Raw genomic sequence first — 14,218 nt, 5'->3', positions numbered from 1 at the left:
GGACACGGAGGCCCAGAAGGCTGTGTCCAACCTGTGCTGCCCTGGCATTACAGCTCTGAATGCCCAGCTCTGCTCATCGCCGGACAAAGCGTTCACATCGCCATCATGCTTTTCTTGGAAGTGGCAGTCGCTGCTCAACACGCTGAAAGACCTTTAGGGTAGATGATCGGCCAAGGTCCGATGAAGACTGGTGGAAAGGAGCAGCTACTGCGTCTGTGTTGCCGATGTCACCTGAAGAGAAGCGGCACCGGAGGCCCCTGCCAGGACGCCGTGTCTGATGACAGGCTATTGCCACATGCATCCTGGACACGGTCCCCTACTAGAAATGACCCTTTTAAAAGTATCCCCGCTACTGCTCCCAGGCAGAAGCTGAGGGCCAGAGGAGGGCCAAGAAGGCCAAGCCTGACCGGCAGTGCTCCCTCACCCTGCCCGCTCCAAGGGAGCATCCTCAGAGTATTTGACGTCGGGGTAGGGGAGAGCCAGGTTGGGAGAAGAGGCTGACAGGTCATGAAAACGTGTGTGCGTGGCTGCCGGGTCGCCCTCTGGTCCCCATGGAAGGAACACGGATGTTGGCAGAGAGCCCACCTGGTGGACCCAAATCAGCCTACCAGAGTCCAGGGGCCGCAGATGGAGCACTAATTACACAGTTAATTAGAGTCCAAGGGCTTCCCCTCCCCTGAGTCCTTACTGCTGTGTTCCGGAGCTTCCATCTACCTGAAGGGGTCCCCAAACTTATTTAGCCTACAGCCCCCTTCTCAAAAAATTACTCCGCGCCCTCCTGGGCAATGAGCATCTTCATACTGTAGGCCACAATCAAGGTAAAGTATAAGCATCTGCCTTCACAGTCCGCCTGGTTTCCAGTGCCCACTTTGGGAATCATTAACAAAACAAAAAAGTTCACTGCCATCGAGTCGATTCTGCCTCATCGAGATCCTATGGGATGGGGTAGAGCTGCCCCTATAGGTTTCTGAGGCTGTCACTCTTTGCAGGGTTGTACAAAGCCCCCTCTTGCTCCCACAGAGTGGCTGGTGGTTTCACACTGCTGACCTTGTGGTTAGCAACCCAATGCGTAACCACTATGCCACCAGGGCTCCTTTGAGAAGCCCAGAGCCCACCCAGATTGCAGCGGGACCATTACAGATGCCCCGCATACAGTGGGCCTCGCCCCCCACAATGTGAGTCAGGGGGGCCCAGCCCTATTCTCTCCCCGCACACAGCCTGGTGTCTCAGAGATTGTCCCCTCCGTCCCTCATGATCATCTCTTTGCAGACATGAGCAAGTGCTGACTGAGCCAGTCCTGGGACAGAGGACAGACACTGGAGCCAGAGGAGGGTGCTTGCCCATTCTGTCACTCACGGGCTGGGGGACCTTGGGCATGCCCTGTCCTCTCTGGGCTGCTCCGGTGTGATGAGGGTGTCCAGGTAAATATTGGGAAGCAGGCTAGCCCAGTGGCACTGGTGTCCTGGGGGACAGAGCTGAACCCAGGTAACGGGTGCCATTTGGAGCAGAAGCCAGTCAATCCCAAGCAACTAATGACTTTGGTGTAGCCAATTCACTCCTGCTCTGGTGTTATGCAAATTTCCCCTCACTTTCAAATCATGAAAACAGTCCCTGCTGGCAGCACCTTCTTGTCACCGTCACCTTCAAGTCATTTTCTTACACCAAAGAAAGGCAAGGAGCTTGCTGGGTCAACATTGAGGGACACTGTGGGGTGAGCATTGGACTGCTGTCTTCAAGGTTGGAAGTTCAAATCCACCAGCCGCTTCTTAGGAGAAAGACGAGGCTGTCTTGGTCTCACAGCATCACGGAGTTGGAATGGACATAATGGCAGTGGGTTTGGAGTAAGGCTAAATAAATACGGACTCGTGCACCTGCTCGGCATCCCCTACAAATTCAACTCGAAGACACACTTAGGAACGGATTTTCTTTATAGCCCAGGCATGGCCTGACCTTACCCTCATTAAGCCTCATTCTCCTCGCCTGTCAAGTGGGGAGAATAAGGAACGAACACGGAGAGAACCGGAGGCCGAGCCACATCGGGTTGTTATGCAAAGCCCAGCGGTGAATGCACTCTGCTAGCCCACAGTGATGGGGGTGCCAGTGGCTGCCACGGCATCTTCCAGCATTCACTGGGGTTGATAGGGGCCTAGCCCGCAACCAACAGAACAAAGGAGCACTGCCCTCGCCGTCCTCGCCGTCCTCGCCGTCCTCACCATTGTTCTGAAACTGAGCCCATTGTGGCCACCACTGGGTCGCTCCGTCTGGCCAAGGGTCTTCCTCTTTTTTGCTGCCCCTCCACTTTACCAAGCATGACGTGCGTCCCTCTCCAGGGACTGGTCTGCCCTGACACGTCCAGAGTGCGTGAGACAGAGTCTAGCCTCTGTCCGGCATGGAGCAGACACTCGTTAGATACTTGGTCAAGAAGTGCAGAGTCGACCGGAAGGAGAATTCTGGCTTTATTTCTCCCAAGATAGAGCTGTTTGTTCTCTGGGCAGCCCAGGGCACTTTCAGCAGTCTTCACCAGCACCCTAATGCAAATGTGCCACTCCTCCCTAACGCTTCCGTATTCAATGTCCAACTTTCACACACGCGGGAGGTGCTTGAAAATACTCTGGCTTGGGTCACGCGTAACTTACTCCTTAAAGCAACATCCTCACTTTTCAACACTCAAGTTCACTGGGTGACATTTTCTTTTCCTGGAGAACCCGAATAGCCCGATAGCAGTGCTTTTTGCTGTGGATGGCTGGATCCTCGCACCCCGGGCCCAAGAGCCGGCCCCAGCGGCCACAGCACCTCCTGGGCACTGGTCAGAGGTGGAGCAGCATAGGCCCCACCCCCGGACCACGGAGCAGAGTCTGGATTTTCACCAGGGAAACTCAGCCCCAGATGACGGAGACTTGGTGCAAACTCCAGCGCAAAGCCAGTTAAGTGTCGAGAGGCCACTGAAGTTTTCTGTGCCAGCCAGAACTGCCTCGGCTGAGGCCCTGGGTCCCAGGCAGTGGGCTCATGGGCAGCCAAGTGCAGGGGAGCAGGCGAGTCCCCACGGGCCGGGTTATCCTGGGGAGAGAAGACAGGATGCCAGGAGCTGCCTCTCAGTACTGATGAGCCTGATTGCTGAACCAGGGACTCCTGGGCTGAATTTAAATGCTGATTAGCATTCAGCCGGAGCGCCCTCTGATTATAGCAGCAGGCGGGTGGAAATGTCAGCCTCACGTGGCTTCTCCCCCCACTTCCTCCCCAAGTTCTTGCTCCATGATCAAGTATTTATCAAGTGCCTACTCTGTGCCAGACAGAGGCTGGGGGTGCAGGGACCCCAAGTCCCTGCTCTCATGGGCCTTACATTCTGGTGGGAGAGACATCACACGAGGCGGGTGACTTGTCTGTGAAGGTCTGTCTGTGTCAGATTACCCAATATGCAAGGTAGGCACGGGCTGACTCGTGCTTGCTTACTCATCTGCCGTGAACAATTTCACATTTTCTCCCCACACCCATCAGAGCTTCTGCTTCTACAGGCAGCTGTCACCGGTCTCTGTGGCAACGCCCGCCACAGCACCTGCCTGCAGAATCAAAGCCTCTTTTCCAACCTTCGATCCCTGACAGGTGAATCCTCGTGGCCCCGTTTGCAAAGAGGAGTAAGTGAGCAAGCAAGCGCAAAGCTCAGAATACGTTTTAAAGAAAAAGTATTGCTACTCAGTTTCCAGTTCATACATCTCAAAAACAAGTCATTGGTCTTGCAGAATTCCATCGGGGATCCCCAGCTTTGTTGCTATCACTAAGACTCTATTTTCCAACTCGAATTCCTGCCCCTTTGCTTCCAACTCTTGCACGTCAATTGCCAATGGTGATAAATACAGATTGCAGTTAGTGCCTAACATGTAATCGCTATGCTATCAGGGCTGCTCGCTAGAAATGCATCTCGATGGCATGTTTGAGCCATTTCAGACCCAAACCCCCATCCCCCAAAAAGCCAAAACCTCACTGCCATCAAGCGGATTCTGACTCACGGCAAGCCTATAGGACAGGGGAGAGCTGCCCCTGCGGGTTTCCAGGGATGTAATCTTCATGGGAGTAGAGAGCCTCGTCTTTCTCCTACTCAGGTTTATTCCAAACAAAGCGTGTTGAAACATGTCTCTGCCAGTAGTGGATGGCTGCAGGCAAGTTCTCCCAGTCAGACACTTGTTTTAACCCAAAAACCCAAACTCACTGCCATTGGGTCCATGCTGACTTGGGGACCCCCTGTGGAGTTCCAAGATTGTAACTGTTTGGGAGGAGTAGCCGGTCTTCCCCCCCCCCCCCCCAGTTGCTGGTGATTTCGGACTCCCAACCATGTAGATCGAAACCCAATTCATAACCACTACGCTTTTCTTAGTCTCTTAAAGACCAGACTCACGGCCACTGAGTCGATTCTGCCCCAGAGAGGTCCAATCAAAGCAGTGCCTTCCCCGGGGACCTGGGAGGCCAGTCCAATTCAGGCACAGAAAGCACTTGGGAGGTGATGGTGACTCCTTTTTTTTTATTATTCCATAGGGGTTATTATTCTTTTCTGAACCAGTTTGTTGGCAAATAGTTCACATATCGTAAAAATTCAGCAGGTCAATCACATCAAGAAGAGGTGCACAATCATCCCACAATCAGTTTTAGAGCATTTTCATTCTTCTACTCATTGTTATTAGCGCCCCATTTCCCTCCAGCATCCGCTGCTCTACCCCCAAACCGAAAAAAACAAACTCACCGCCAATGAGTCGATGTCAACTCAGAGCAACCCTGCAAGACAGGTAGAGCTGCCCCTGTGAGCTTCTGAGGCCAAGACTCTTTCTGGGAGGAGAGAGCCGACTTTCCCCCTTGGAGCCGCTGGTGGTTAGCAGCCCACTACGCCACCAGAGCTCAAAGGTGGTAATCTTGGTACTGGACCATTACGGGGGCTTATTAGGAAAAAGAAGATTACAACCTGCATTGGTGAGAATAGGGCAGGAGGGTTTCCCAAAGGAAGGTCCTTTCTCCGTCATAACCGTGTACCTGCTTGTTCTCAGAGGGCGCCCAGGGCTGTCCCACGAGAAAGCCACTGGGAAACCTTACCCCACCCACCTACATCCCTGACCTTGCTCCTTCCATGCTGTGTTCCCCAACCTTCCAAGGACATGGAAAAGGAAAGGAGCGCGATTTGAGTTTCTCGAGGATGCCCAAACCCGTGTTGACGTGGTAAAAATTGAGGAGCGCAGAATTCTTCAGAGAAGGGTTGCAGAGATGAAAGCACCTCCTTCAGAAGTCTGTCGAGCTAGATGGAGGATATGTTGAGAAACAATAGCTTCCTATTTTATATTTTTATTTACTAAAAGGCTCTATGTATTGGCACCAATACTTTTTCATTCACCTGCCTGCGCCCAGGCTTCCCTTTCTCACTGGGTCATCTCCCCGGGTCCTGTCTTCAGCCAGGCCCAGCTGAGCAGGGAAGAGGGGTGCTGGGACCTGTCTTCCCTCTCTCGTTCCTAGAAGGTGAGTTCTGGGCCCCTGCTGGGGTCCAGTAGGATAGACTGCACAACAAGGTCTCAGATGAGCCCCTGCCCCTCCAGCACCATCACACTCACCATCCGTCTGCTCCCCGAAACACCCTGACTGGGAGGGAGGGACACACCGGGTCCATTGCACCGATGGGAAGACCGGAGGCCCTGAGACACTAAACACAGTGGTGAGTGACCCGGAACTCAGGTTAGGGAAAGACCCCAAGAGCAGGTCCGTTATTTCTGCAGTGTCCTCAAGGTTTGTCTGAGCCCCTGCCAGCAGAACGGGGTCAGCACTCAGGAACTTGAGGGTTGTGTCTCTTCTCCCCTCTGTCCCCTGCCCCCAGGACTGGGTCACCAGCACCGAGCTCCTCATCTCCCTCAACCGGCTCAACACTTTTGGGGACGACATCTTCAAGGACCCCAAGGTGCTCCAGTCCTACTACTACGCTGTGTCTGACTTCTCGGTGGGCGGCAGGTAGGTGAAGCAGGGTGCTGGGGGCCCAGCGGGGAGGTGGGAGTGAAGCAAGACTCCAGCACCCTAGTCCTGAAGCAGAAGGTGGCTAGCCACTTGGGAGTCCCCCAGTGGTGACTGTGGAGTGGTAGAGAGGCCCATTCTGTTGCCCCAGGGTAGGAGAGGGAGCCAGGACCCTGACATGTGAGCCTCTCAGCCTGGCTCCCGCCCACCATTCCAGATGTGCACTTCTCTGGGGTATTAGCTATCTCTCCCAATGCACACACACACATACACACACACCACACATACCCCACACACCATACATCCACGTACACATGTATACACACATACACAGCATACACATACGCATACATACATACACACACGGATGTGCGTGCACTCAGAGCTGGACAGGACACAGCAAGGCTGTGCTGCTATCTCTGCCTGGAGCCCCTTCCACCTCTTCCCCCATGGGAGGTGCTACTGCTCCCTCTCCCCAGCCCCAGAGGCCTCTGTATCAGGACCCTGCTCTCAGACCTTCTCTCCGCGTCGCTCCTTGCCCCGGTCGTTGGTCTGCGAGCCCCGTCTCCATGAAGACAGACCCACTGCTCTGGTCCGCAGCCCTTCGGACTTGTCTCGCACGAAGTGGTCCCTCCCACATGCTGCAGAAGTACAGTGGTCAGCCACATTAACATCGGCATGTACAGACTCTTCCTTGGGAGAGAGAGGGGGAGGGAGAGGGAGAAAATTCCTACTCCACACCCCTGGCATTCACTGCTAAATTGTAGGAGGGGCCTTCGAAAGTCTGTGGGAAAAAATCCATTCTCTTTCAGTTCCATTTCTCCACCAACTTTTTGAAGGTTCTGAGGACAAGGACCCTAACTGAGCATGAACTGTGTACCCAGCGGCAGTGTGGTTCAGTGGAAGAAGTTCTGCTTTCCGTGTGGGAGACGGGCTTACTGGGCGCCGATTTGGCCTGGGTTGGAGGTAGACAGGAAGGAAGATGGGGGGTAGGGGGGCTAAGGAGGGGGAGGCTTGGTTCCTGTAGAGCCACCTGTCACCCTCCACCGGTCTGTCCAGAGTCCCTCTGACAGGGTGACTGACTACCTGTGCGTGAGCCTCTCTCCCAACACTGGCTGCACTGTGAACTGACCCAAACCAGCAGGGCCAGGGACCAGGGCTGTGTCCTGGCTGCCCTCGGCCACATTTTACAGCTATTGCGACATGCAGGCTCTTTCCCCTGTGCCCCTTACCACACCTACCAGGGGTGTCCCCTTCCCCTCCCCTGAGAGGTGCCACCCTGCCCTGCGCTGACAGACCTCGGTCCCTTCCAGCTCTGCCCTGACTTCCCTCTGGGACCTAACCAGACCACCATCCCCAACATTCCCACAACATGGCGAAGTTTCTTCCATAAATGCCCACATACTGGGGACAGGGTCCTTGCCCCAGGCCCCACCCTGCCTCGGGTGATTTTGAGAACCTTCCCCTACCTGGGACCCGGAGCAAAACACCTGGAGGAGGGGACCAACCCACCCGCGCTCTCTGACGAAAGTCTTGCAGGCGTCATGGTGGCAGGCTGGTCACTTCTTTGACACCCAGACTCGGCATCCCAGGCAGGGGTCAGTCACCCAGTGTCCATGGTGCCTGGCCCAGCAGGGGGCTTGAACCTTAGCCCCCCTTCCCTACCCTCCCTCCCTCTGATCTCCCACTGCTGCGTACGGAAGTGGGATGTATCAGCTGCCCCAGGTAACATCTGCTTCCCCAAAGCCAGGGACACCCAGTCCTCTTGACGCTGGAAGAGGGAAACATGGGATGGACAGAGGGCTGTTCCCACCCCATCCCTCATCTGAATTGCCGGGGTTTGCAGGGCACATCCTGCTCACCAGACCCTGTGCTGACGTCACCTGTTGACAAGCGTCACGTGATCATCCTGAGAGCTTGAGTGGCGTGCACAACATCCTTGCAGCCAACAGGGGCAGCGCTGGTCATCATCATTCAGGGGGACATCTGTCCGGGGCCTCCGGTCCCTGTCCCAGTCTTGTGGGGTGGCAGACACCGATTAGAGTTTCTCCCCATGTACACAGGATGGGAACGGGGGTCGAGGGTGCAGGGTGCATGCAAATCTCAGAGCCTGAGGCTCTGCGGCTGGTGGGACGGAGCCGAGCTGAGGCAGACAGGTGGGCCTTCTGGGCAGGAGAGTCAGTGTGTGCAAGGTTGGTGTGGGCGGGACAGGGCAGAGGTTGAGGCTGGACAGACCTCATGGACCATGCTCACCTTGTCTCATAGGCAATGGGAAGCGGGTGGAGGATTGAATGAGGATGGGAACAGGATTGCCCTGTAAAATTCTGGAAAACAAGATGTCCCTGATAACTAAAATGTGTCTGACTCAGGCCAGGCTCTTTCCCATCCCATCCTGTGTATGTGGACGCTAGACCCTGAAGCTGAGGCCTGTAAAGTGTGCTGTTGGCAAAATAAGGAGCCCCGGTGGCATAGTTATGAGGTGGGCTGCGATCTACATGGTTGGCAGTTCAAAGCCAGCAGCATCTCCTTGGGAGGAAGACGGGGCTTTCTCTTCCCATAAACAGCTGGAATCTCCGAAACCCATAGCGGGTGGATGTGAATCATCATTGACTTGATAGCAGTGAGGTGTTTTTTTTTATTGGTTGGCAAAAAATAATATGGAACGTCCTGTGGACTACCAAGTTGGAACCGACTCATGGTCTACCACCACCACCACCAAAGGAATGCACACATCAGTCTTAGAAGAAACACACAGTGAGCATGTTCCTGAGGATCGAGGACAGCAGGACATTCACTCACTTATTTTGGACACACGTCCTTGGGAAGGACTATTCACTAGACCAAAGGCAAGGCGTTTGGGTTCGGAGTGAGCCAACAAGATGAGGGAGCCAGCGAGGGGCGCACTGGCACAGTCGCTGTAACCATCATGATGATGACCCTGGACTGGGCAGTGCTTGCTTTCCTCGTACGTCAGCCGCGTTGACTTGAGAGTAACTCACAGCAAGCAGCCACAGCCAGGTTTGTGAAGCCTCCCGGCACTTACCAGGTGTGGGGAAGAATAAAAGATGCGAGGGAGCCAGCGTGATACACGGGAGCCGTGGTAAGAGTCAGCTGAATTAAAGCAGTTTGGAGCAGGAAGAGGGGCCCTGGTGGCATAGTGGTCAGCAGTTCGAAACCACCAGCCGCTCTGTGGAAGAAAGATGAGGCTTTCAATTCCCGCAGAGTTACACTCTCAGAAACTCACAGGGGTCAGTTCTCCCCTGTCCTATAGGGTCGCTATGGGTTGGAATCGACTCGATGGCAGTGAGGATCAGGAAGGTGGTGGATGGGTTGCTGGGAGGGGTGGTGTTGGGTTAGGGGATTGGTGTTTGTATCAGCCCAGAAGCTAGTTAGGACAGCAAATCAGCTCTTCTTGCAAGTGATGGGCCTCTAGGTAATGACGTCCGTGATGGACCAGGATAAAGCTCTCCTTCGGGTCTCCATGGGATGGTGATGCCCAGCTGGATGGGGCAGGCGAGGAAGTAGAACATGGGCCCAGCTTTCTGCACTCTCGGACTTGGCAGAAAAGGGAGGCGTGGGAGGTGGTCCGTGATAACTTCTCGGCTCTCCTCCCTGCCAGCCCCACTTGATTCAGCTCCAGCCTCCTGGGAGGTGTGCTCTGCGAGGATGGCAGGCAGCAGGGAGCTCTAGTCTGTCCCTTTGGGCCAGAGAACATCTGGGTCCCAGCTGTGGGAAGCCAGACCACCCTCGGACCAGCAGCTGGCTGGGGAAGACGGCTCTCTGGCAGCGGCAGGTGACCCGAGCAGCCTGGGTTTCCCAGAGGCCCCCAGGAATTCCACTCCCTTTCCCTTGGGGTCGGTGGGTTGCCAGGGAGGGAGGTGTGCGCAGCACACCTCAGGGGTATGGGAATTCCCTTGGGACTGCTCTGGACTGCTGGATCCTGAGGGCCTGCCTCCCTTCCCCATCCATGAAGGGCCCATGCTGCTGCCCTGGGAGGGGGGGTGTGCTCTGTCTCCTTCCTCAGCTCCAGGGACCCCATATTAGAGAACACACTGGGGTGAGGGTGGGGTGGGGACATGGATGGCCTGGTCCAAAATTCCTCTGCACCCTTTGAGGACAGGGCAGGACTTGGCATATGCTTTCATTCCGGGGCTGCTTAGCTCGAAACAGCAGCAATGTGGCCTCTCGCCGTCCCGGAGGCAAGAAGCCAGAGCTCAGTGTCCACATGGCCAGGCTTTTTTGGGAGCTCCACAGGGGAAATCCCTTCTGGCCTCTTCCTGGATTCTGGTGGCTTCTAGCAATCCTTGGCCTGCCTTGACTAGTGACTGCGATGGCCCCCCTCCATCTTCGCCTGGCCATCTTCCCTTGGTGTGAGGCTCTAAGTCCTCTCTAAGGACCCCAGTTATTGGATTTAGGCCCCACCCCCTGTGGGGCCGAGATTACACATCGGGCTGCGAACTGCAAGGTCGGCAGTTCTAAAATACTAGCTGCTCTGGGGGAGAAAGACAGGGTTTTCTCCTGTAAAGAGGCACGGTCTTCGAAACTCACAGGGGCAGTTCTACCCTGTCCTATGGAGTCATTACGAGTCAGCACCGACTCAGTGGCAACAAGGTGGTTTTTGTCGTTGCTGTTTTGTCTCATGGCATAATGGGTTATGCATTGGGCTGCTAACCCCAAGGTCAGCGGTTCAAAAACAGCAACTACTTCTTAGGAGCTAGATTAGGTTGTTACTGTAGTGATCTACAGCCTTAGAAACCCACTCTGAGTAGGAATTGACTTGATGGCAGTGAGTTAGCAGCGGTGCTAACCCCGAATGCTCTCTTCTTAACCAATCACTTCTTTGAAGACCTGATTTCTGAATGAATCCCATTGAGAGATTCCAAGTGGACATCATTTTGAGGAGACAGTATTCAACTGACCTCAAGGAGCCGTGGCCACATGGCCCACGGGATGTGTCAGCAGGGTTCAGAATCTGTCACATAGTGTCTGCCACTACCTGGCCTGAGCCTGTGTCCTTGTCTGTGAAACTGGGGCAATAATGGCCCCTCCGCCAGCAAGAAAGGGCAGGCTGACTGCTCAGCCCGGGGCTGGGCACAGAGCACACCGCAGGTTCAGAGCCGTGTCACCCTCTAAGCCTCTCAGCTCGACAGGGGAATGGCCTATAGAATGACAGCCCCATGGGGTCAGGCCAGCTGAGTATATCCTGCAGCTGCTGAAAACAAGCTCTTTGTCCCCTCCTGAGCCCACCCATCTCCTGACCCTATGACAGTAGTTGGGGACATGGGCCCAGTGGTTGTGGTTGCTGTTAGGTGTCATCGGGTTGGTTCCGACGCCTAGGCACCCCCTCCCCAGTCATGTGCCGTCTCACAGTGGACTCTGCCTGAGCCCATTGACGCAGCCACTGTGCCAGTCCATCTTGTTCCAGGTCTTCCTCTTTTTTGCTGCCCCCACCACCTTACCAAGCCTGATGTCCTTCTCCAGGGACTGGTCTCTCCTGACATGCCCAAAGTACATGAGATGACGTCTGGCCATCCTTGCCTCTCAGGAGCACTCTGGCTGTCCTTCTTCCAAGAAGAGTTGTCTGTTGTCTGGGGAGTCCATTGTGCCTTCTACAGTCTTGGCCAGCACTGTGATTCTAATGCACCGATTCTCCCCTGGTCTTCTGTAGTCAATCCAACTTTCACATGCAGGTGACGGGTCAGGCACATGTCAGTTCTCAAAGTCAACACCCCTGCGTTTCAACACTCTAAAGCGCTCTTGTGCAGCAGATTCATGCGACGTGATGCGGCCGGCGTTTGATCTCTGACTTCTGCTTCTGGGAGCATTGAGTAAAGATGAAATCCTTGACAGCGTCCGTTTTTCTCTGTGGATCACCTTACCTGCCGGTCCAGTTAGGAGGACGTGGGTCTACATCGAGTGGTAATCCACACCGAAGGCTGCCATCCTTGATCTTCATCAGCAAGTGCTTCAAGTCCTCCTCCCTTTCAGCAGGCGAATAAGGCTGAATAAGCCTTCTTAATCCTGATGCCACCTTCTCCTTCGATCCAGGGAATCCTGCTTCTCAGATTATTTGCCCAGCGTACAGATTGAATGAGCATGGGAAAGAATGCATCCCCAGTGACCATCTCGCCTGATTATAAGCCATGCATATTCCCTTGTTCTGGTCACACAACCCCTGACCCGAGTACAGGTTCTGCATGAGCGCCGTGTCGTGTTCTGGGATCCCCATTCTGCTCAAGGTCAGCTATAGTTTATGATGGTCCACACAGTCAAGTGCCTTCGCAGAGGCGATAAAGCACACGTTGACATCTTTCTGGTAGTCTCGGTTTTCAGCCAAGAGCCAGCTGAGGTCAGCGATGATGTCCCTTCTTCCAGGTCCTCTTCTGAATCCGGCCCGAGCCCCTGGCAGCTCCCTGTCAAAGTACTTTTGCAACTGTTGTGGGATGATCTTCAGCAGAGTTTTGCTTGCCTGCGATCGTGATAACACTGCTCTAGAATCTGAGCGTCCCGCCGAGTGGCCTTTCTTTGAAACGGGTACATACATGGGTCTGTCTCTTCCAGTCACGTGGCCAAGTGGCCGTTGTCTGAATTTTCTGGCCTAGAGAGTGTGTGCTTCCGGCGTTCCATCAGCTTGCTGAAGCCTCTCAGCTGTGATTCCATCGATTCCTGGAACTTTGCTTTTGGCTAATGCTTTCAGTGCAGCTTGAACATCTCTCAGTATCATTGGTTTGGGCTTATAAGCTACCTCTTGAAATGGTTGAATGCCACAACCCGTTCTTGGTACAGTGGCTCTGTGTGTTATCTTTCCATCTTCTGACCAGAAGAAGGACCCAGGGCTGTGCTCAACGACAGAGTCTGCCGGGTGTCGGGACAAGTTGGAGGCTGACATGCTCTGCCTCCTCCTTTTAGACACCGTCGAAGGAGAACTCTAGGAGGCAGCGACCCTGACCCCAACCTTGCCCACCCCTCCCCATGGGAGCTAGATGATGTCCCCCTGGGTCCCTCCTGAAGCCTTCTAGGGCAGCCCTGCTGACTCTGCCCCTCCCTGGCTGGTGGCCCCGGTCAATCTCCATGTGCCTCGGGTTCTCCATGGATTAAGAAGCACACGTGGGTTCATGCTCTGACAGAGCTCAGAGCAGTGAGGGCCTATTACCCAGGCTTTCGATAAAGCTCACACCCATGGGGCAGGGCGGGGTGGGGCGGGGGACGGGTGTGTGTGAGTTTTACTGCCTGGCTCTTAGCCCCCTCCTCCTCTTCCTCCCTGCTGTCCTCCCAGGTGCAAGTGTAACGGGCACGCCAGCGAGTGTGGCCCCAGCGAGGCAGGCCAGCTGGTCTGCAGGTGCCAGCACCACACCACGGGCGTGGACTGCGAGCGATGCCTGCCCTTCTTCCAGGACCGCCCGTGGGCCCGCAGCACTGCCTCGGCCGCCCAGGAGTGCCTGCGTGAGTGGCCGGGAGGGACCACACCCGGAACCTCGCTGTGGGGCTGCACCCGGCTGGGCCTGGCTGCCAGCTGAGGCTCTGGGCCTCCCACATGGATTCAGGGAACCTGGGGGGTAACCTTTAAGTCTCAGTCGCTCCCTCGTCGTCAACTCCCCCCGCCCACCCAGTCCACCCTAGAAAGAGGCGCCGCAGTGAGAGAGCAGTGGTGATGGGGTGCCAAGGGGCCTCCAACATCTTCCTTTGTCTTCACTGCTCCAGCCCCAGTTGCTAATCAAAGCCAGGCCACCCCAAATCCAAGGGGGGTGCTGACCTGCCCACCCTGGGTTTCCCACGGCCCTAGGCAGCCCTTTGATGTCCCCTCCCCCTGAGTGATGTGGCTTGGCTTGCCAAACCTCAGAGACCCACTGAGAGGCGTCATACCTTCTCTGGTGACATGGGGCCATGCGGGGGCCACCACCTTCCTGCCCAGCCCGGCATGCCATCCGCCCAGATGCCGCCCCCACTCTCTCTCTCTGCAGACAGCCATCTGGTTCCCTTTAGGCTCGCCCGCCTGCCCTGGCGTCGCCCGGCACTGGCGCTAATGCATGGAGACGGCCGCCCTGACCAGCCTGGCCTCTGAACCCTGATATCCTTTTGGTCTGGAGTGGCCAGCGGTCAGGTTGGGATGGGACAGCCTGTTCCTTGGGCAGGGCATTGTTCTGAGGGACAGCTTCGGACTGCCTGGGCCCTAATGGGTTCCTGCTGCCCTGCTGACTCGCATCCTCCAACTGCCCTGCTGGCTCACATCCTCACATCGTCT

General features: G+C 55.5%; 1 protein-coding gene across 1 annotated transcript in view; it reads left to right on the top strand.

The window, feature by feature from the left end:
• The window catches only part of LAMC3 (laminin subunit gamma 3), an 80,031-nt gene that overhangs the window by 20,960 nt on the left and 44,853 nt on the right, over nt 1-14,218 (top strand). Inside the window, exons 3-4 of the mRNA XM_075559091.1 lie at nt 5,846-5,976; nt 13,253-13,419. Coding sequence (XP_075415206.1) covers nt 5,846-5,976; nt 13,253-13,419 — 298 coding nt within the window. The remainder of the gene's footprint in view (nt 1-5,845; nt 5,977-13,252; nt 13,420-14,218) is intronic.

This window comes from Tenrec ecaudatus, chromosome 10 (genome assembly GCF_050624435.1).
Source record: "Tenrec ecaudatus isolate mTenEca1 chromosome 10, mTenEca1.hap1, whole genome shotgun sequence".
In the NCBI taxonomy this organism is placed as follows: Eukaryota; Metazoa; Chordata; class Mammalia; order Afrosoricida; family Tenrecidae; genus Tenrec; species Tenrec ecaudatus.
The sequence above is the reverse complement of the archived record's forward strand: the minus strand, read 5'-3'. Positions and strand labels throughout refer to the sequence as shown.